The 19,068-nt window shown below is 47.0% G+C and overlaps 1 protein-coding gene and 1 long non-coding RNA gene across 7 annotated transcripts in view; one reads left to right on the top strand and one right to left on the bottom strand.

Moving 5' to 3' along the window:
- Nucleotides 1-433: 433 nt before the first annotated feature.
- On the bottom strand, nt 434-13,361 carry LOC309851739 (C-C motif chemokine 2). 3 transcript variants are annotated; one of them, XM_082707403.1, is made up of 3 exons: nt 13,121-13,291; nt 12,226-12,343; nt 434-992 (listed from the first exon to the last, which is right to left on the bottom strand). In XM_082707403.1, the coding sequence occupies exons 1-3, from the start codon at nt 13,194-13,196 to the stop codon at nt 887-889; spliced, it is 300 nt and encodes a 99-aa protein (XP_082563529.1). In that variant the 5' UTR covers nt 13,197-13,291; the 3' UTR covers nt 434-886. The 3 variants fall into 3 exon arrangements, with proteins under 3 accessions (XP_082563529.1, XP_082563528.1, XP_082563527.1); XM_082707402.1 differs by lacking the exons at nt 12,226-12,343; nt 13,121-13,291 and adding exons at nt 2,159-2,276; nt 2,999-3,351; XM_082707401.1 differs by lacking the exon at nt 434-992 and adding an exon at nt 11,326-11,856 and having other exon boundaries at nt 13,121-13,361.
- The window catches only part of LOC309851744, a 33,876-nt gene continuing 20,707 nt past the window's right edge, over nt 5,900-19,068 (top strand). For 2 of the 4 annotated variants that reach the window (XR_014304895.1, XR_014304896.1), the window contains exon 1: nt 5,900-5,979. This is a non-coding gene — a long non-coding RNA (uncharacterized lncRNA). Of the gene's footprint in view, nt 5,980-8,242; nt 8,436-18,604; nt 18,678-19,068 lie in introns of those variants that run through there. The other 2 variants (XR_014304897.1, XR_014304898.1) reach the window with 2 other exon arrangements.

Raw genomic sequence — 19,068 nt, 5'->3', positions numbered from 1 at the left:
GATGTGGAAGGGAACGTCTGAGGCCCTCTGTTGAGTCCTTCCTTGGTTCCTCAATGCAGGTGATACTTGTATTATTCTAGATTCAAGGGTTAGAAGAAAGAATACCAGCCAGCTGTAAGACTAATGCAACAGCTGAGGGGAGAGGCTCTTGGGAAGGATGTGGGATGGTGAGAAAGGAAATAATTTCAGAAAGGAAGAAGGTATTTGAATGAATGGCTGAAGCTGATGTCAGTTAGAGCTGTGGAGTTGGCCAAATCTGGCCCTAGGCAACCTGACTCCTTTCTGTGCAGGTTAGCCCAGCCTGGGGATAAGCCCAGAGTCCATCCTATGCTCATTCCCCCAGAACACTAGTCCCACCTTCTGAAACCAGCCCTTCTCTCCCTGGTACTCCCACCAGCTTTATCTTGTCCTTTAAAAAGTCATCAAAGTCAAGTTTTATCCAAAAGTATATTTTATGTAAAAGTTCAAGAGTTATACATATAAAAATACTCATTTCTAGAATAATCTTATGGTTTCATAGGGACATCTCCTCTTAAAAATTAAGTATATGTGTATTTGCTTTGATTCATGCAAAGATCTTCACAACGTTACAATGAGGTAGAGAGGAAGGGAGCATCCGGCCGTTTTTAGGGGGCTGAAGTCATGGGATATGTCCGAGGGCTTACATTTAAATTACATTCAATTCCAGAGCACATTAAATTAAAATATTAACAACTTAGAAGACATAAAGAATTACTTAAGAAAAACTATGATTCACATTATTACACAAATCTCATATTCCTTAGAATTATAATAGAACAATCTCAGAAGGTATGTTGGAAAAGATAAGGAACATAAATGAATCGTTTCCTGGGTACTGCCTTGGCTTCACTGTGGGCATGAATGTTCAAGGCTTTCGGGTTTGGGTTTTCTTGTCCAGGTACTCCATGAGATCCCGAACCCACTTCTGCTTGGGGTCGGCACAGACCTCCCTGGCCAGTTTGGTCTTGAAGCTGTGGGAAGAGAGGGCCGTTACTTAGAGTGCACTGAAGATTCAACCTGGGAGTGTAACTCACTCTGTGGGAAATTGGCCTGTCCCATTAGCCTGGGGTGATGCAGAAGGATTGAAATGCCAATAGAGTATTACCCCCACCTTAAAAGACCACCAGAGACGTGAGTCAAAGCCAATCAGCAAGGGTCGTTTATTGCAGGTTCGAACCTGGACTTCTGCGCCGCTCGGACTTCTGCGCCGCTCGTTGCCGATAAGGCCGAGAGGTCCGGAGCTGGGTCGGTGCAGGATTTTTATAGACAGATACAAACAAGTTTCGGGTGGGGCTGAGCTGATTGATTGATAGTTTGAACAGGCATACTTGGCGTCAGTGGATTGGGTCAGGGTACCCGTGTGCGAAAGCAGACAAAGCAATCTTACAGAAGCAGAACTGGCCGGTTAGCCCACGCATGCGAAAAAAGCACTACCAGGATATTGAAGGCCTGGTTACTTATCAAGTAAAGACAATTGGGAGTCTCCAGGTGGAATGTTACATTCCTGCTATCAAGCATCCTTGTTAATGAGATTTAGGTTTAGAAGAAATTTAACTTTATTTACTTTTTCTTCTACCTCCGCCTCCTTCGGTGTTTTATGGAGGGAAGGGTGACATTAGGGCTATTGATAAGGTAACTTCTTTGTTGTAAATCTCAAGGATATTTGCAAACCAAGGGAGACTCCTACCTTGCAGGACTGTGATCTCTGCAAGTTAACTATTTATCGTTTTATGGCAGTCAGGGGTGCCTGAGGAATGCTACACATATGGAGGGGAGTGGGTGAAGGGGGGGGTGCAAGGCGCCAGCTTTTGCTTTGTCCTCAGCCAGCCTCCTGCTCCTTCAGGATGATGGAAGGAACTCAGGGGAAGCAGCTACTTTTGCTTGCCAGGGGAGAAACCAGCCTGTGTCCTGGATGAAGGAACCAACATCTGAACTAACAGCTAGACAGGGAGCTGGGAATGATAAGTCTCTATGTTCTCCAATTCCCTTTTCCCACAAAAAATTTCTGGGATTAGATTAGAGCTGATCTAAGCATCTGGGGGTTAAATTCCAACTCGTCTTATAATAACTCTATCCACTGTCTGGGAGCAGAACTCAAGGTCAAGGGTTGAGCACGGGTGATCATGGGGTCACTCACATCACAGCTTCCCGGGGACAGTAGCTGCTGGTGATTCTTCTGTAGCTCTTCAGCTTCTGGATGTGGATCTTCTTAGTGGCAAATCTATAGCAACAGGTGGCTGAGCTATTAATCCCGTCTGTTGAAACAACAAGGGTTATTTAGGGTGTGTGCTGGGACTTCCTATTTGTAAGGTAGGGAACGGTAAGGAGGAGAGTCGAAGGAAAGGGATCCTGGCCACTCTAAGTGCTGTGTCTCTGGTCTCATCGGCACGGACTGTGAAATGGAAGGATACCATCGCAAACTGAGAGGGGAAGAGGAAGTGGCGACAACTCTGGGTGTTGTTAGCGGGACTCATAGGAAAGCCCAATTCCTTAGGATGGGGGACTGCAGCTGTGGGTCCCCCTCTGGTCTCTGAGCAATCTAGGCCTGGTTGTGAGTTTCCCTGATCCCCGATGCCTCTGTGGAGCCCTATCTCTTGATGCTGGACTGAACAAAGCACAGTCCAGATTCTGGGTCTCCTCCTTTCCCCTCTACCCCCTCTGGAAATACCTTGTGCACCCTCCACTAGAGTCCCCCTCTTTTTGATCACCCCAGTTCCCCCAAACATGGCTACAAGGAGCAGGGGCACTGAGGGGATGATGGTAGAGCTAGAGACCTGGAAGGACTGGATTTGGGGTCCACGGCTGGAATTCCCGGGAGCAACCGAGTGATCATTTTCACTCCTTGTCCTTCTCTGACTCTCCTGATCTTGGAAAGCAGTCATGGATGGGAGATGGTGGGTGGTCCTCCTGCTCTGGTGGCCCATGAAAACCCAGAGGTGTGGTGATGGGCTTCAGGGGGAAAGCGAGAGGGCCTTACCTGGCTGGGTAAGCACCTGGAGGCAGAAGGCAGCAGCTATGAGCAGCAGGCAGAGAAGTGTGGCGGAGACCTTCATGTCGGCGGGGAGCAGGGAGCTTAGGCGTGAGAGCTGGAGGTTTCTGGGTTGGTCTTAGCCTCTCTGCTCCTCTGGTGGTTCTGCTCTCCTTTTATAGGAGCAGACAGGAATGGAAAGAAAGTGAGTGGGTGATAGGCAGGACTTCATTTTGGAATGAATCATAAGATGGAATGGTACATGTGCTGACCCATTGCCCCACCCTGGGAAAGATGCTAGAAAACGAGAGAGAAGACATGATTGATGTTGGCCTGACTTCCACTGAATTCAGGGCTGGTATGCAAGGTGTGGGCTATGCCCAGGCGGCATGTGATCTATGACTCTCACTAAGGGTTCTGCTTTTTTGAAATAAAACGCTTCATGTAGAAAATGAAAGGAAGTAGGGTTACCAAATCAAAGAGATGTAAGGGATTTCCCCAAATTTTCCTTTTCAGATAGCATCTCTAGGACACCTGGTTCCAGAAATCCTTTCCTGTTTTAAACCCTGCGGGCTTTTCTTAAATCCAAAAAACACAATAATAGAACATAAGCAGAAAAGCAGGTTTCAGTATTCTTAGAATAATACCTAAAATTGTAGCATCTATTGTCATAATCAACTTCCCTCTAACCACCCATCAGAAAACAGTGACTGAAAGCAAGAGCAATCATTGATTTTGTTCTTGAATAAGCCAAGGCAGTTCTTCCTCATTTTTTTTGTTTTGTTTTGTTTTGTTTTGTTTTTACATCTTTGCAGCTGGGTGATGGCTGGGATTGGGGTCGTCTCAAGACCTTCACTCAATGTCAGGTGTCTGAGCTGGCAGGTCTTAAACAGCTGAGGGTTGAATCCAAAGGAATCTTCTCTCCCTTCCAACCCCCATCTCTCCGGGGGCCCCTCTCCATAGCTGGATGTGGATATTTTACATGATGGTTTAAGTCTCCCAAGTTCAGAGTTAGAGAACACAGACCACATCTCTTAATTCAATGAACATACAAGAATTTGCAGGCAGGTTTTTAAACCACTACCTGTTCCATAGGCTACAAGGCACATAATAAAATCATGGAACGCCATGATTTTTAAAATATGTGATTAGCTAGGAAAATATCTTTCCAAGTAAAGCAAAGGAGGGAAAGCCAAATTTATGAACACAATCAAAGTATACCTACTCAGTTTGAAGCAGAGACAGGAGTCTTCACATCCTTTCCCCCACATATATTTTAAGGATCCAAAGACTGGATTTTGAAAACCAGTAGTCTGACTGCCCATCTCAAGCTGCCCCTCCCTAAACACACACACTACAAGCTCATCAGCCAATTGCTTATGATATCAATGAAGAAGGGGCTTGATGGGAAGCTCTTAGCTTTGTCCATCTTTTCTACTGTTTTTTAGTCTTTATTTATTTCTGCTCTGATCTTCCTTATTTCCTCCCCTCTGCTAACTTTGGGCTAAGGTTACCCTTTCCCTGGTTTTTTGAAGTATAAAGTTAGGTTTTTTATTTGAGATCTTTCTTTTTTCTTCTTTGTCTCTTACAGCTTTTGGCTTAAAGTCTCTTTTGTCCACTGTAAGTACGGCTACTCCTGTTCTCTTTTGTTTTGTTTTGTATTATTTTTTAAAAAGATTTTATTTATTTATTTGAGAGAGAGAGTGTAAGAGAGAGAACGAGCTGGGGTTGGGGGTTATGGGACAGAGGGAGAGGGGGAAACAGGCTCCCTGCTGAGCAGAGAGCCCAATGCGGGGCTCTATTCCAGGACCCTGGGATCTTGACCTGAGCCGAAGGCAGACGCTTAAATGACTCAGTCACCCTGGTGCCCCACTCCTGTTCTGTTCTGCTTTTCATTTCCATGGAATATCTTTTCCATCCCTTCACTTTGAGCCTATATGTGTCCTTCAAGTTGAAGTGAGTCTCCTATAGGAAGCATATATTTGGGTCTTTTTTTTTTTTTTTTCCAATCTACATATGCCTTTTCTGGAGAATGTTATCCATTCACATTTGGTGAGTATCCATAGGTAAGGACTTGGTAATGCCATCTTACTGTTTTCTATTTTGTAGTTCCCTTGTTCCTTTCTCCCTCTTTCGCTGCCTTCATTTGTGAATTGATTATTTTCCATAGTGGTATGCTTTGACTCTTTTCTATTTATCTTTTGCTTATGTATTATAGATGTTTATTTGAGGTTACCATGAGATTCACATAATACATCTTACAGATTTAATAGTCTATTTTATTCTTGTTGCTTAACTTGGACAGCATACAAAAGCTTTACCCTTAGGGGCACCTGGGTGGCTCAGTCATTGATCATCTGACTTCAGCTCAGGTCATGATCCCAGGGTCCAAGGATTGAGTCCTGCATTGGGCTCTCTGCTCAGCAGGAAGCCTGCTTCTCCCTCTCCCACTCTCCCTGCTGTGTTCCCTCTCTCGCTGTGTCTTTCTCTGTCAAATAAATAAATAAAATCTTTTCTAAAAAAACTTTTACCCTTTTATCCCTCCTTTTATGTTTATGTTACAACTTTACCTCTTTTTTATATTGTGTAACCATAAACAAATTATTATAGTTATAGTTATTTTTTATACTTTTTGTCCTTTACCCTTTATAGTAAAGTTAAGTGTATTTGAGTGTTCTGAATTTGACTATTTACTTAGTTTTCCTAGTGTGATGTATATGTTTTCATGTTACTAATGAGCATTCTGCCCTTTCAGCTTGAAAAACTCCTTTCAGCATTTCTTGTAAGGCAGGTCTAGTGGTAATGAAGACTTCCAGTTTTTGTTTGTCTGGGAAAGTCTCCAGATATCCTTCATTTCTGTAGCACAACTTTTCCAGGTAGTGTTTTGATTGGCAATTTTCTTCTCTTAGAGGTTTCACTACGTCATCCCACTGTCTCCCCACTGTAAGGTTTCTGCTGGTAAATCCTGATTACCGTCCCAGGCTTCCTTTGTAAGTAACAAGTTTCTTTTCTCTTTCTGCTTTTAAGATTCTTTTTGCCTTTGGTTTTTGACAATTTCATTCCAATATGTCTTTGGAGAAGAGCTCTTACAGTTGAGTTTGTTTGAAGACCTATGAATTTCATGAACTCGGATATTGAAATCTCCCCCCAGATTTGGGATGTTTCTCAGACATTACTTCTCTAATGAAAGAAAGTAAGCTTTCTGCTCCCTTCCCCCTCCCTGTCCTTCTGGGACTCCAAAGACTGCTTCTTTTGATGATATCCCATAGATCATATAGGCTTTCTTCAGCCTTCTTTATTCTTTTTTCTTTGTTCTTCTCTGACTAGAACATTTCTGGGCGCTTCTTCACAAGTTCTTTCCTCTCCGTGGTCCACTCTGCTCTTGATGATATCTATTGTGTTTTGCATTTCCTTCATCCCACCTTCCACTCCAGATCTTCTTTTTAATGGTTCCTCTCTCTTTATTAAGCTTATTTGGTTTCTGTTTTGTTTTCCTGATTTTATTAAAAGGTCTTTATTAAAAAGGTTCTCTTGTATCTCACTGAGCTTCCTTAAAAATGTCTATTTGAAATTCTTTTTCCAATACGTCCTGGATCTCCATGCCTTCGGGGTCAGTCCCTGGAAAACTATTGTAAGCCTTTGGTGGTGTCATGTTTCCTTGATTTTTCATGCTCCTTGAAGCCCTGTTTTGTTTCTTTGAATTTAAAGCAGAAGCAGTAGTCACCTCTTCTGGTTTTCACTGACCAACTTTGGGAGGCAACTTCCTTCCATCAGCTCTGCTAGTGATTTTGAAGCTTTCTCAGAAGTTCTATAGTTAGGACTGTTCCATGCTTCCTGCTTCCTCTTGTGACAGAATTTTTTTTTTTTTAAGATTTTTTATTTATTTATTTGACAGACAGAGATCACATGTAGGCAGAGAGGAAGGCAGAGAGAGAGAGAGAGAGAGAGAGAGAGAGAGAGAAGCAGGCTCCCTGTGGAGCAGAGAGCCTGATGCGGGGCTCGATCCCAGAACCCTGAGATCATGACCTGAGCCGAAGGCAGTGGCTTAACCCACTGAGCCACCCAGGCGCCCCTTGTGACAGAATTCTTAAGCTTGCATGCCTTCTCTCAGTCCTGCAGTACACCCGGCTAAGTGCCAACAGTCTGTCATGCTTTCCCAAGGGTGGAGCTAAAGTCCATGTTTGTGGTCTCACCCTGGATTATGGCTGCAGGTGGTTTCTGTGCCAGACCCCCAAGCTGTCTATCAAAGCTTGCCCTTTTCCTTGTTAGGAACACTCACAGGAGGCTAGCCATAGGTTGGAGGGGGTGTTTAGGTGAGGGTCATGGAGTATGGGGGTTCCCATGGCCGTTTAAGGGGGATCTGCTGCTTTGACATCTCCAGTGGCTTGTAGGCAGGCTTCTTAATGGAGTCTGTGGTGTCATTAGTGGGATCCATGTCCCTTGAACCCCGTCAGAGTCTTATCTGTGTTTGGCCAGCTCCCTTTTGCCCACTCAGTCATGCAGCTCAATGAATCAGTGCTTCAGAGGAGGCAGGAGGCAAATGGGTCTCTTTGGCAGCTTTGTCTTAGCTCAGGAGCTGGGGAAGCTCCCCCCAGTGCTCTTGCTTCCCACCACGGGAGAAATCAGTTTGAGAGGGTCTCTCTTGGCTCTGGTTGGTGTCTCTTTGGGGACAGGGGGATGCAGGTAATGTCAAACTGTTCTTCTTACCCTCTCCAATGCATGCAAACTGGACTTCTTGTTGTTGTTTTTCCGAGAGTGTGCTGGAACTTCTCTGCCTAAAACCTGGGCTTCCACAGATGTTCTCTTATTTGTAAGAGATTGCCTAGGGCAGTGCTTTCTGAGGGGCTCCCAGACCACAGCCAAGAGCAGTCCCTGCAGGTTCTACAGCCAAGACTGGTATCTATATGATTTTGACCCGATGAATGGGTGAGTGGCTCCTTCCTTGGTGCATGGTGCTAGATCCCACAGCCCCCAAAGTAACTTTTGTCCACGGATAGGTGCAAAATTGTTTAGGGGGAGATATGAGCAAGGGACTTCTTATTTGGCCATCTTACTGACTTCAGTCCTCTTTCTATTATCGTTTTGTGATGCACAGAGAGTACCATTTTATTAGACACCCTTTTATTCTGTTTTTTTTTTCTTTTATTATATATGCATTTTTAGTTATTTTCTTAGTGATCACTCTGAAGAGTAACATTATCATGTATCACAACCTGGTTAAGATTAATGCCATCCTAATTTCAACAGTATGAAAGTTTTGATCCTTTATAGCTCCACCCCTCCCCACTTTAAAGCTTTGATGGATGGAGAAAAGTGTCATGAGCTAAAGAATGCAGGTGGACTCTAAAAGTTAGAAAAAGTGAGAAAACAGATTCTCCCCCAGAGCCTCCAGAAGGAGTGCAGCCCTGCTGAGTCATTGCAAACTTCTGAACTCCAGAACTATAAGGTAATATATTTGCATTGTTTTAAGCCATTAAGTTTATGATATATTGTTACAGTAGCAATAAGAAACTAATAGAGACTTTGATACTTGGAAGAGGGATGTTGCTGTAATGAATACTAAAAAAATAATAATAATAATAATGTAGAAACAATTCTGGAATCCAGCAGAGGCTGGAAGGATCTTGAGTACAATAGAAAAAGCATAGATTTCCTGGAAAAGATCGTTGGCAGCTGCAGGAAATGAATACACCGCACTTGGCATTCCTTCTTAAACCAGGGCCTCTTGCCAGGGATTCGTGCTAATAGTTTTGTCACACGGAAAGCAAGGACTCCCATGCTTAGCTGCAGGAAAAAAAATGGATTGAAGATTGAAAAAAAAAAAAAAAGGTTTGGAAAGGGAATGTGAGCAGATTTCTTTTGGGCTTGAGCTCATAGACAGACCCTCTCACAGCTTCCCCTTCCTTTGAAACCCCCCCATCTCAAATCTACCTGGCTTCAGAGGGTCTCACGCTCAGTAAACTATACGGGGATGTACCATTTGCTTGCCCTGCATTCCCTTCCGCCTCCTGGCATCCACTGCCATGAGGGATTTAGTCCCAGTTGGCAAACAAGGCTGCAGATTGGAGAGGTAGAGGAGAGGCAGGGAGGGCTGGTGGACAGGGCATTTGGGTCAGTGAGCTCTGTAGAAAACAGCCAATAAATCGTCTGCTGACTGATGTTTCAGTGGACTTTGGGGAGTGTTACTTGGAGCTTTGATGGAATCCCTCAGCCCAAACCAGTTACCTGGACTGGCTTGGGGATGGAGAAACAGAATCCCATTATTTCCTCTTCAGCTCCAACTGGTAGAAATGGAAGTTTGCCAAGACATGCATTCGCAGATCCTTGAACCTTGGTTCTGTGGAGTTCCTATTTGTAACACATTATCATCCCCACTTTGCTGGTGGGGACTCAGAAGACTCAATCTGCACTGAATGACAGAGTGAGTCAATCCCAGTGCTGGGATGAGAACTTGAGTGTCTCTGCCAGCCAGCGTTTTCCCCAGCTACAGAAGACATTGCCCGGTCTAGCTTGATACACCAGCCATCTCCCCACCAGATTGACCTGATGAATCTGCACATTTACCACACAGAATTTATTCAGTAGGACAAGATATTGGGGCACCTTTGTGGCTCAGTCTATTGGACAGCTGCCTTGAGCTCAGGTCATAATCTCAGGGTCCTGGGATAGAGCCCCACATTGGGCTCCCTGCTCAACGGGGTGTCTGCTTCTCCTTCTCCCTCTGCCACTCCATGCAGAGGGGCTTGTGCACCATGCTTTCTCTCTCTCTCTCAAATAAACAAACAAACAAACAAACAAATAAATAAATAAATAAAATCTTTTTAAAAATAGGGCAAGATATCTACTTTCCTTAGTGAAAAGGCTGTCTGTACCTAGAGGGATCAAATACCTTCCAGGTAAGGTCAAATGCCATCCAAGGGAGTATAGACCTTAAGCGACATTCAGGAAAAAGAGGCTTATCCATATAAATGGATGATCCCAAGCTCCTTGAATTGAAATAGGGACAGTGGTGGACAGAAGTACATTCTGATTTCAGGGAAATTGTCTCCTTAGAATGTGGGTTGTAGAAGGGACTTCTATGTCTTATGTGATGGTTCCTTCTCCATCTACAATGCACAGCATTTCACTCTACCTAGTTTATTCTTCTTCAAAGTTGCTTCTTGGGTTTCATATTCAGGAACACATCACCTCTTGTCTCAATCATGGCAGTAGCCTCTCCCTTGTCCATACTTCTCTAGGCTTTTCAGAAGCCAGTAAGTTACTGGCTCACTTCTGAGCATCCAAACATGACATGTCCTTACACATTGGTGCAGACATTTTCAACATCTCCTTTTAACCTGTGAGGTTGAGTACTGACTTACCACACTGAAATTCAGAACCTTTGACTCAACATTCTTTCCTAAACTTCCCCATCCCTTGACACAGATATGGGCCCCTACTCCCATCTGATGGGTTTTCACCCTCTTTTATGTACATGTCATCATCATTTCTAACTCAAGGTGTTGGCTTCCACTCTTCTTTCTCCTCTTCTAAGGTTTTATTTATTTATTCGGAAATGAGAGAGGGAGAATGCGTGAGCAAGTGTGAGGGTGGAGATGGGAAGGGAGCAGAGAGACAAAAGAAACTCCATGCTGAGCACAGAGCCAAGGCAGAGCTCAATCTCATAATTCTGAGATCATGATCAGAGGTAAAATCAACTGTTGGACAACGTTCAACCAACTGAGCCACCCAGACTTCCCCCATTTTTAAGATTTTATTTATTTGGGACAGAGAAAGTTCTTCTTTTTCTTCTAAATGATACTGTATTATTTTTCTAGAAAAATCTTGTGCATTCATCAAAGATAAGTTGAAGTCATATCTTCTTTATGAAACCTTAACATAACCATTTTATCAATGGTCATTTAATGACTCCAGGATTTCCCAAAGTTTGCAGTATCTATATTACTCTGAGTTGGAGATGACTTGGAGGAAGAGAGACTGGGGGCAAGTATCCCAGTTCAGGGGCAGTAGCCTTAGGTTATGGGAAAGATTGAGGGCAGGGGTCAAGGGCTGTGAGAAAGGAGATAGGGGTGTTATTAAACAGAGTACAAGGATAACTAGGATCTAGGCAGTTGGTCTCAGGGATTGGAGTGGTAGGACTGGAATGCCTGACTGAGTCTGGCCTTAAAGGTTCTTCTATAGTTACTCAGAGGAGCCTACCCAGTGGAAAAGACCAGGGCCAATCCACAGTGTCATTCCTCCCAACACAAACCCACCCTCTGTAACCATATTCCTTCTTCCTCACCAAGATTATGCTCAGCTTTTTAATTTCCTTCAAGAAAACACCAGAAGTCAGATTTTGTATAAAAATATATATATATATGTATATTGATGAATAGTTACAGAATATACATTTCCACAATACCATTGTAAGCAATCTTTGGAATTTAAAACGTAGTCTTGCCTTAATGATCCCTGCAAGGATCTTCACACCAGCCCAGGGGTTGGAACTGGGGCCCCCAGAGGAAAGTAGTTTGTTTCCAAGTCTCCATATTAAATCAAATCAAAACAAACAAACAAAAAACACACACTAGTATTCATGGGAGATAAATTTAAAACATCAATAACTTAAATAAGATTAACATTACTTAAGGCATCGTGTGCATATCAATATGGTTCATAACCTTTGCAACTGTAATAAAATATCAGAGGGCATTTAGGGTAAGTTAGAAGAAAATAAATTAGTTTCAGATTCTTCGGTTTTCAGAGTGAGTATTCATGGCTTTGCAGTTTGGGTCTGGGTTTTCTTGTCCAGGTGTGCCATGGAATCCCGGACCCACTTCTGACTGGGGTCAGCGCAGATCTCCTTGTTAAGGAATGTCTTGAGGCTGCAGAGGAGAGAGGATGGAGTTAGATAGAGTCCCCCTGAGATCTCTGCCTCAGACTCCAGCCCATTCTGCCCTGAGCTGCTGCCATGGGAATGAGAAGAGGAAGGCAGGTGGAAAGAGGGCACCTAGGCAACTGTCCCAGTTTTAGCCATCCTGACTTCCTGCTGGGGAAATTGGGAGGATGTGTATAAGCTCCCAGATAGAGAGTGATGGTGGGGGTCTGTTTTGACCTTGTGGCCTCAATATTCCCATTATGCACCGTTGGATATTAGATTAGATGACCCACATCTCTGACTCTAAGTTTGTAAGGCTTTCTTCTCACTCCCAGAAGAAGACATGGACCAGGGAGGGCTGAGGTGCTCAACTTACATCACAGCTTCTTTGGGACACTTGCTGCTGGTGACTCTCTTATAGCTCACCAGCCTCTGCACTGAGATCTTCTTATTGGTGAATGTATAGCAGCAGGTGACCGGAGAATTAATTGCATCTGGAAATAAGACCACAAAGAAAAAACATTTTAGGATGGACTAGATTCTTCTGATCTTAATCGTAGCAGAAAGGAGCAGTAAGGGGAAGGCAAAGGGAAGTGAGGAGTGGAGGTAGGACCCATACATCCCAATATTTCTGCCTATGCTTCAGAGCTTGAATGTCATACGAACTCAGTTTCCTCTACTTTATAATGGGTGCATAGCATTGATAATGAACGGAGGGAAGCGGGAGTTGTTAAAACTGGATAATTCCTAGGAGTGTCCTTAATCATCAGTCCTGGGAAGAACAGATAATCCAAATATCCAGGGTCAGGGAAGATCAGCTGAGGGTCCCCCTCCAGGCTCCAAGTTATGAGTTTCCCTGACCCCCATGGCCTCTGCAGAGCCCTGTCTCTGGATGCTGGACTGAGCAAAGCACAGTCCAGATTCTGGGTCTCCTCCTTTCCCCTCTACCACCTTTGGAAATGCCAGGCACACCCACCACCAGTCCCCCCCTTTTTGATCACCTCAGTCCCCCCCAAACATGGCTACAAGGAGCAGGGGCACTGAGGGGATGATGGTAGAGCTGGAGACCTGGAAGGACTGGATTTGGGGTCCATGGCTGGAATTCCCGGGAGCAACCGAGTGATCAGTTTCACTCCTTGTCCTTCTCTGACTCTCCTGATCTTGGAAAGCAGTCATGGATGGGAGATGGTGGGTGGTCCTCCTGCTCTTGTGGCCCATGAGAACCCAGAGGTGTGGTGATGGGCTTTGGAGGGAAAGCAAGAGGGGCTTACCTGGCTGGGCGAGCACCTGGATGCTGATGGCGGCAGCCGTGAGCAGCAGGCAGAGAAGTGTGGCAGAGACCTTCATGTTGGCGGGGAGCAGGGAGCTTGGGCGTGAGAGCTGGAGGTTTCTGGGTTGATCTCAGCTTCTCTGCTCCTCTGGCTCCTGGGGCTGCTCTGCCCGCCTTTTATTGAGGCTAAGAGAGGGTGGAGCTAAGAGAGAAAGTCTGGCCCAGGGCAGCATTATTCTCAATGAATGACGAAGAGGAATCAAAAATGTGCTGAGCAAGTGTGGGGCCCTTGGGAGGTTTCCAGGAAGTAGGAGGAAGCAGTGAGTCCGGGCGGGACACTTTTTCCATCTGCTGCTAAGACGAGCAGAAGTGGAGGTGGGCGGTGAACAGTTATGTCCAGAGCGACTACAGATGTGAACAAAGCAGATTATTCTGAGGAATTCCACTTTCTCTGAAGTGAAAACTCTGCAGTAAAAGAGGAAACAAGGAAAGAGAGGTCACAGGAGAGGACAGCATCTCAGGCTCCCCCTCACTCGCCTGTCTTTAGGCAACAGCCCTTGAGGTTTCCAAGCCAGGAATGGGTCCTGATGCCTTCTTGCTGGGTTCCCCAGCAGCGTACTAAATCCGTTTGCTTCTTAAAATCCAGCACAATCGAAGCTTAGCAGAACTATAGGATTTTGTAACCATAGAACCAAGTTCTAAGGATCGCTGGGTTTAAGACTTGGAAGAAGCCATATAGATCATATAGGGCTACAAAGAAATTTCCATGTCATACTCAGACAGGGCTTACTTTGTGCTGGGAAGACTCTAAGCCCTTTACAAATGCCAGGTCTTTCAATTCTCCAATCCCACCTGGTAGGTAGGTATTGTTAATTCCCATTTTATGGATTAGACAACCGTGGCACAGAGGGGTTAAATAACCTGCCAGGGTTCCCAGGGCACAGTGTCTGTGACTCATCATCCAGCTGGCTGTCTGTTGATACACCTGGGCGTCCTCTGTCCTCCACATCTGCCCAATTAGCAGGCATCGAAAGGCAAACCGAAGAACATGCCTTGTGGTTTAAGTCGCTGTGGGATTTGGAGTCTGTGGTTAACAGCACAGGCAGCAGCAGGCACCAAGGGCATCCCTGTTGTGGGGGGCTGGTATCCCAGGTCCTTTCTGTTTCCCAGGGAGCCGGAGTGAGCAGAGGAACAGTATTACAGAATTCAAATGCCTGCCTTAGCACTATCCCCAGAAACCCCCAAATCACCATCATAAAACCCTAAAGACCTTCACACTGATTTCAGCAAATTCCTTTCTTTTGCAAATACGATAGGATTCCGTGAGGCCCCTTAGCGGCTGAGTCAAGCCTGAGACTAGAACTTGCAGTCTCAACTCTCTCCTTCCAGGGCTTCTTGCTTCTGAGCTCACTTTTGCCCAGTCAGCCATGGAAGGATCTAGTGACTCTACTTTCTTAAAGGACTGTGGAGACGAACCCTCTGAAAAGGCACAGAGCTTCCCAGAAGAAATACTTGCCAGTCACTACCTGTGGGATAAGAAATGGGTCCTCCTGAGCGTGACCGTGTCTGGTCCACAGTTGGTGGTCAGCAATGGCAAGGGAAAGGGAGAGCCGCTGGTTTGGAATGCGTCCCAGCAGCCGGGCCCTGTGCTGAGGGCCTTCCCAGCATTGCGTCAGTCCCCCACACCCCCCATCTTCCTTGGGTGTAGACCGGAGCTAAATAATTTGTCCAGGATCTCACAGGTAAGAGCAGGTGGAGACAGGCTTCCCACCCAGGATGCTCTGACTCCAGAATCCTTACTCCCAGGTGCTAGGCTTGTCTCCTGATGGATGCTGGTTTCCTAGAGAATCTGAGATCAGAGACTCTGCAGAGAGACCATTCTAGACTCTTGGGTATAATTGCAAAAACACAGAATAAAGAAAACAAGTCAATACGTGTGCTGCTTGGCTTGCACCCCTCCTGGAGCCTTATTTTCATTCTGTCTTGCTAGTCCTCTAACCCCCTGCCCTCACTGAAAGCCCTCTGCATTTGGCTCAGTACTCTGCCAGTTCATTCTTCTTAGATGAATAAAGCATGTTTCGGAATGTAGACTGTGCAGTTTCATCCATGTCTTCCCAGACCACCTCACCTTAACTTCCCAGAAGTTTGCCCTCATAGTAATGCAAACCCTTCCCTAATCATGCAGTTTTCCCTGCCATGGGCTGAGAGGGTTGGATCCCATTTCCCCGAGGAACCCACCCATTCTTTGGGTTCTGTCCAGGTGAACAGGTTTAAAGACGCTGAGATCCTGGGTCAGCCATGTCCCAGTCAAGCCTAGAACCCTGGAACCTGGAGCCAAAAACTCCGGAGAGATGACAAGCTCCCACATCTTCTCTTCCATGTGAGGAAACCGTATTCCAGAGGGTGGGGGTGGGGGGAGGTGTGGGCAACTGACCAGGGTCCCACAGGAAATCTTCTTGGCTTTTCAGAGTATTTAGATGGACCTCTAATGCTTTGAAACTAAGTCTCTACTTCCAAGAAGGATCATCAGTTTTGGAAAGTGACTTGGTCTCTGCCGAGTGTGAGACAGTAAACAGATCCAAGATGGGGGGGGTGGGAATAGGAGAGAAAGTGTCTTGATAGCTATCCTCCTCCCACCTCCCCTGTCAAGCAGAGAGGCTTGCCTCCGCTGGAAGGTCAGGCACGGAGGAGAAACAAGTGGAAATTCCCACTCTGAGGCAGCTCTGGAAGTTCCCGGATCCCATGGAACACAGTGCGTTTGGCTAGAGCCTGCATTCCAGTTGCTGGGCCTGGAGCCAAGGCCATCTCACGTGGAGCTGTGCTGGGAACGTCCCAGCACAAGATCTGGGTTGGGTTGCTGCTCAGGAGCATACAAGGGAAAGGCCCAAAGAAGGGTACTGAGGGAGGCAGGGTCAAGATTTAGCAACTCCCTGAAATATGCAACCCCTCCTCCCCCCCGGGCCCCTGCCCATCCCCTCAGAGATGAGGAATGGAAAAGTTCTTCTTGGTGAATAATCTCTTTTCCTTCCTTCCAGTGGGCTGGTTCCCCACAGGCATCCTCCGCGTGGACTTTTGTCATCATCCCAGACTCCCACTCATTGTCAGGGGTGATGGAAAGAGGAAATAAGACTGAGCTTTCTAGAAATATCAGAAACCAGCACCTGGCCCTCTGCCTCGGCTCTCTTCTGCAGGTCTCTTGCTTGCCCCTCTTCATCTAGCACAGTGCCCCCTTGACTGTGCTTTCTGTGTCCCTTCCCCTCCCCAACCCTGCCACTTAGGCCTTTGAGTGAGACCCACAGTGGGCTCTGCACTGGTTAAGTTCTTCCTAGACACCTTCTCCAGGCCTCCTTCCAGGTTTGCTTTTAGCTCCAGGGATACCAGAGCCAATTTTCCTGGGCGCCCAACTCTGGGACTCCTGTCCTTTCAAGGACTAGAAACCTTTATTCTTGTGCAGAATGCCAGATGAGCACAGGACCTTAGAGATCATCTCCCTGTTTTCTTGATGAGGAAAGCGAGGCTGAGAAAGAGGCAGTGGGAGGCCCGGTTGGCATGGAAGGCGGATGGCATAGCGTGTGTTCATTTCCAGGCTTCCAGTGCCGCACCCTTGTTCATAGCCGGCGCTGTCTCCCTAGCAGAGCATTCGTGTAGGTAGCACCAGGAGGGGGACTGGGGTAAGCCAACCAGACCTGAAGCTTGTTTTCCAGAAAGAAGGGTTAAGTATCCACGGGCAGTGGGGCTGAGTGAAGTTCACCCCAAGCTTCCAGCTGTAGGCATTTTCAGTGTCCTGGGCTGGATCTGCCCCAGGTTTATTTGCATGCAGGACTCATGATACTACCTGGGGGTTGGGGGAGTGAGGAGGGGTGCAGGGTGGTGGTGGGGGGCAGTCGGGGAGGTGGAGATAGCCTTGGGAAGAGAAAGGGAAGATTCACCTGCAGTGGCCTGGGTTGGTCGTGGGGAGGGGGTGGTGTCCCACCTGAACCAGGAACTGGTCCCTTAGACTCTCCCCTCTGGGCCAGCCCTCATGGAGCCGCACCTGCGCCCTGCAGTGAGGGGCTGCCCTGGGCCAGGCGGCGAGTGGAAAGAAACTGCTGGGATAGTCACAGCGCGAGTCACCGCAGCCCCCCTCCGAAAGACAGTAGCCAAGAGGAGCAGAGTAGGGAAGAAGTCACTTTCCTCAGTTGGGGATCTCATTGCCCGAGGTGGCCTGAGCAGTGTGGGGGTGTGGGGGGTGGCTGGTGAGCACACTTGAGATGCCCGTGTGAAGGTGCTGACGTGGGGGGTGGACCTTAGAAACACGGAGGTCATGAAAAGCAGGCAGATAGAAACAGAGAAACATTTTACAACCTTACTGAATTTTTGCTTTCAGGGAGTCTGGAGACAAGCCGCAATTGCAGACTGGACAGACAGGGGGCTGGGAGTCCCTGCTAAGGGCTCCAGAAGGCTACGTGGTGGCTCTCTCAATATGGGCACCCGGGTTGGGTTAGCAGGTTTGGGGGATTTTTCGATGGGGGAGGGGCGCATTTTGGAGGTGACTTGCAGCCACTGCAAATTTAAAACCCTGGCACGCCCCCTTGGGATTTTGTTAAAGAGCCAGTTCTGATCTCTGGGTCTTGGGTGGGCCCGAGATCCTGCATTTCGAACCAGGAGATACTGATGATACTGGGCCAGGGTCCTACTAGAACAACCTTAAAAGGATCGAGTGTGGGAAATGCTGGTCAGGTATGGGGAATAGCGAGCAGTTCATGCTGTTCAGTCTGTGGTTCTTATCTGGGGCTCTTGGCTCTTGGCTAGGCTCTTGGCTCTTGGCTAGGCTTTGAGAACCATCTGAAATTGTCTTCCACACGTATGTGTTGTGTATTTCTCTAGAGAGAGCGACCATAGCTTCCATCAGATTAGCAAAGGCATCTGTGACCAAATAAAACTAAGTACCAAGGAACCTATCACAAATACAGAGTTCTGGTCTTCACCCCAGACCCGCTGAATCACAATCTGTAATTTTATGATGTAAACCTATATTTTTTCCCTAAGCTGTCCCTCCCACCCCTCCCAGCCATGTTTGGACAACCCTGGCCTAAAGCATGAGGTACACAAAATAGGGGCGGTGCTGGCCAGGTTGGGCGGCCCCAGCAGAATGAGGCACAGGTAGAAAAGGGCAAAGAAACAAGAGGAGAAAGAGTGAGTGAAGGGCAAGGAAGAAGAGGCCCCCTGTACTCATGGAGAGAATCCTGGGCAGTGTCAGAACCCCAGGGCCAGAGGCCCGAGTCTGCCTCTGTCTGGCTGTGTGGCCTTGCATAAGTCACTTGACCCCTCTGAGCCTCTTCTGTAAATTGTGATTAGTAAGACAGCTGCTTCCAACGTTGTCATGAGACTTGCATGAAATAATAAGCCAAGGGTGCTTTGTAAGCACCGTGTAAAGAGCTGTGTCACTCTGAGGACCTGAGCAAACTACAGAGGGCGGGCAGCCTGGGGCGCCCATGCCGGCCCGGGGAAGCAGGTGCGCCTCCCTCCGCCTTCAGGTCGGGCTGTGGAAGTCCATTGGGCATGCGTGTTACAATGAGGTGAGGTTTCGATTTCCCAAGTTTTCTCTCATCCATGTTCTCTTGTCTTCTTGGACAGAGGGAGAGCCTTGGGCAACCGAAAAAAGCTGTTAGGACGGAACAGCCCCAGAATCACGTTCGGGCCCTGGCTTGTCACACAGCCAGCTCTCGCTGGAGAGCTCACGTCCCGACAGGCCCCTGTCTGCCCTCGAAGCTCGCGTGCCTCTCTCGGCCTCCGCCTCTGCTTCCAGAGCCCTCTGTGCCCCAGCCCGCCTCGAGGCTCTCGCCTGGGCTGGATCCCAGCCCCCGATGCATCCATGCAGTTAAGTTCTCCCGAAATACTGTTTGAACCTACAGCCCGTCCGGGAATCTCGAATGGTTTCCCCAGGTACCTGAATTGGAGGATGGTCTA

This window comes from Mustela nivalis (assembly GCF_964662115.1).
Source record: "Mustela nivalis genome assembly, chromosome: 17".
In the NCBI taxonomy this organism is placed as follows: Eukaryota; Metazoa; Chordata; class Mammalia; order Carnivora; family Mustelidae; genus Mustela; species Mustela nivalis.
Note: the sequence above shows the minus strand (reverse complement) of the source record. Positions and strands in the feature narration are given on the sequence as shown.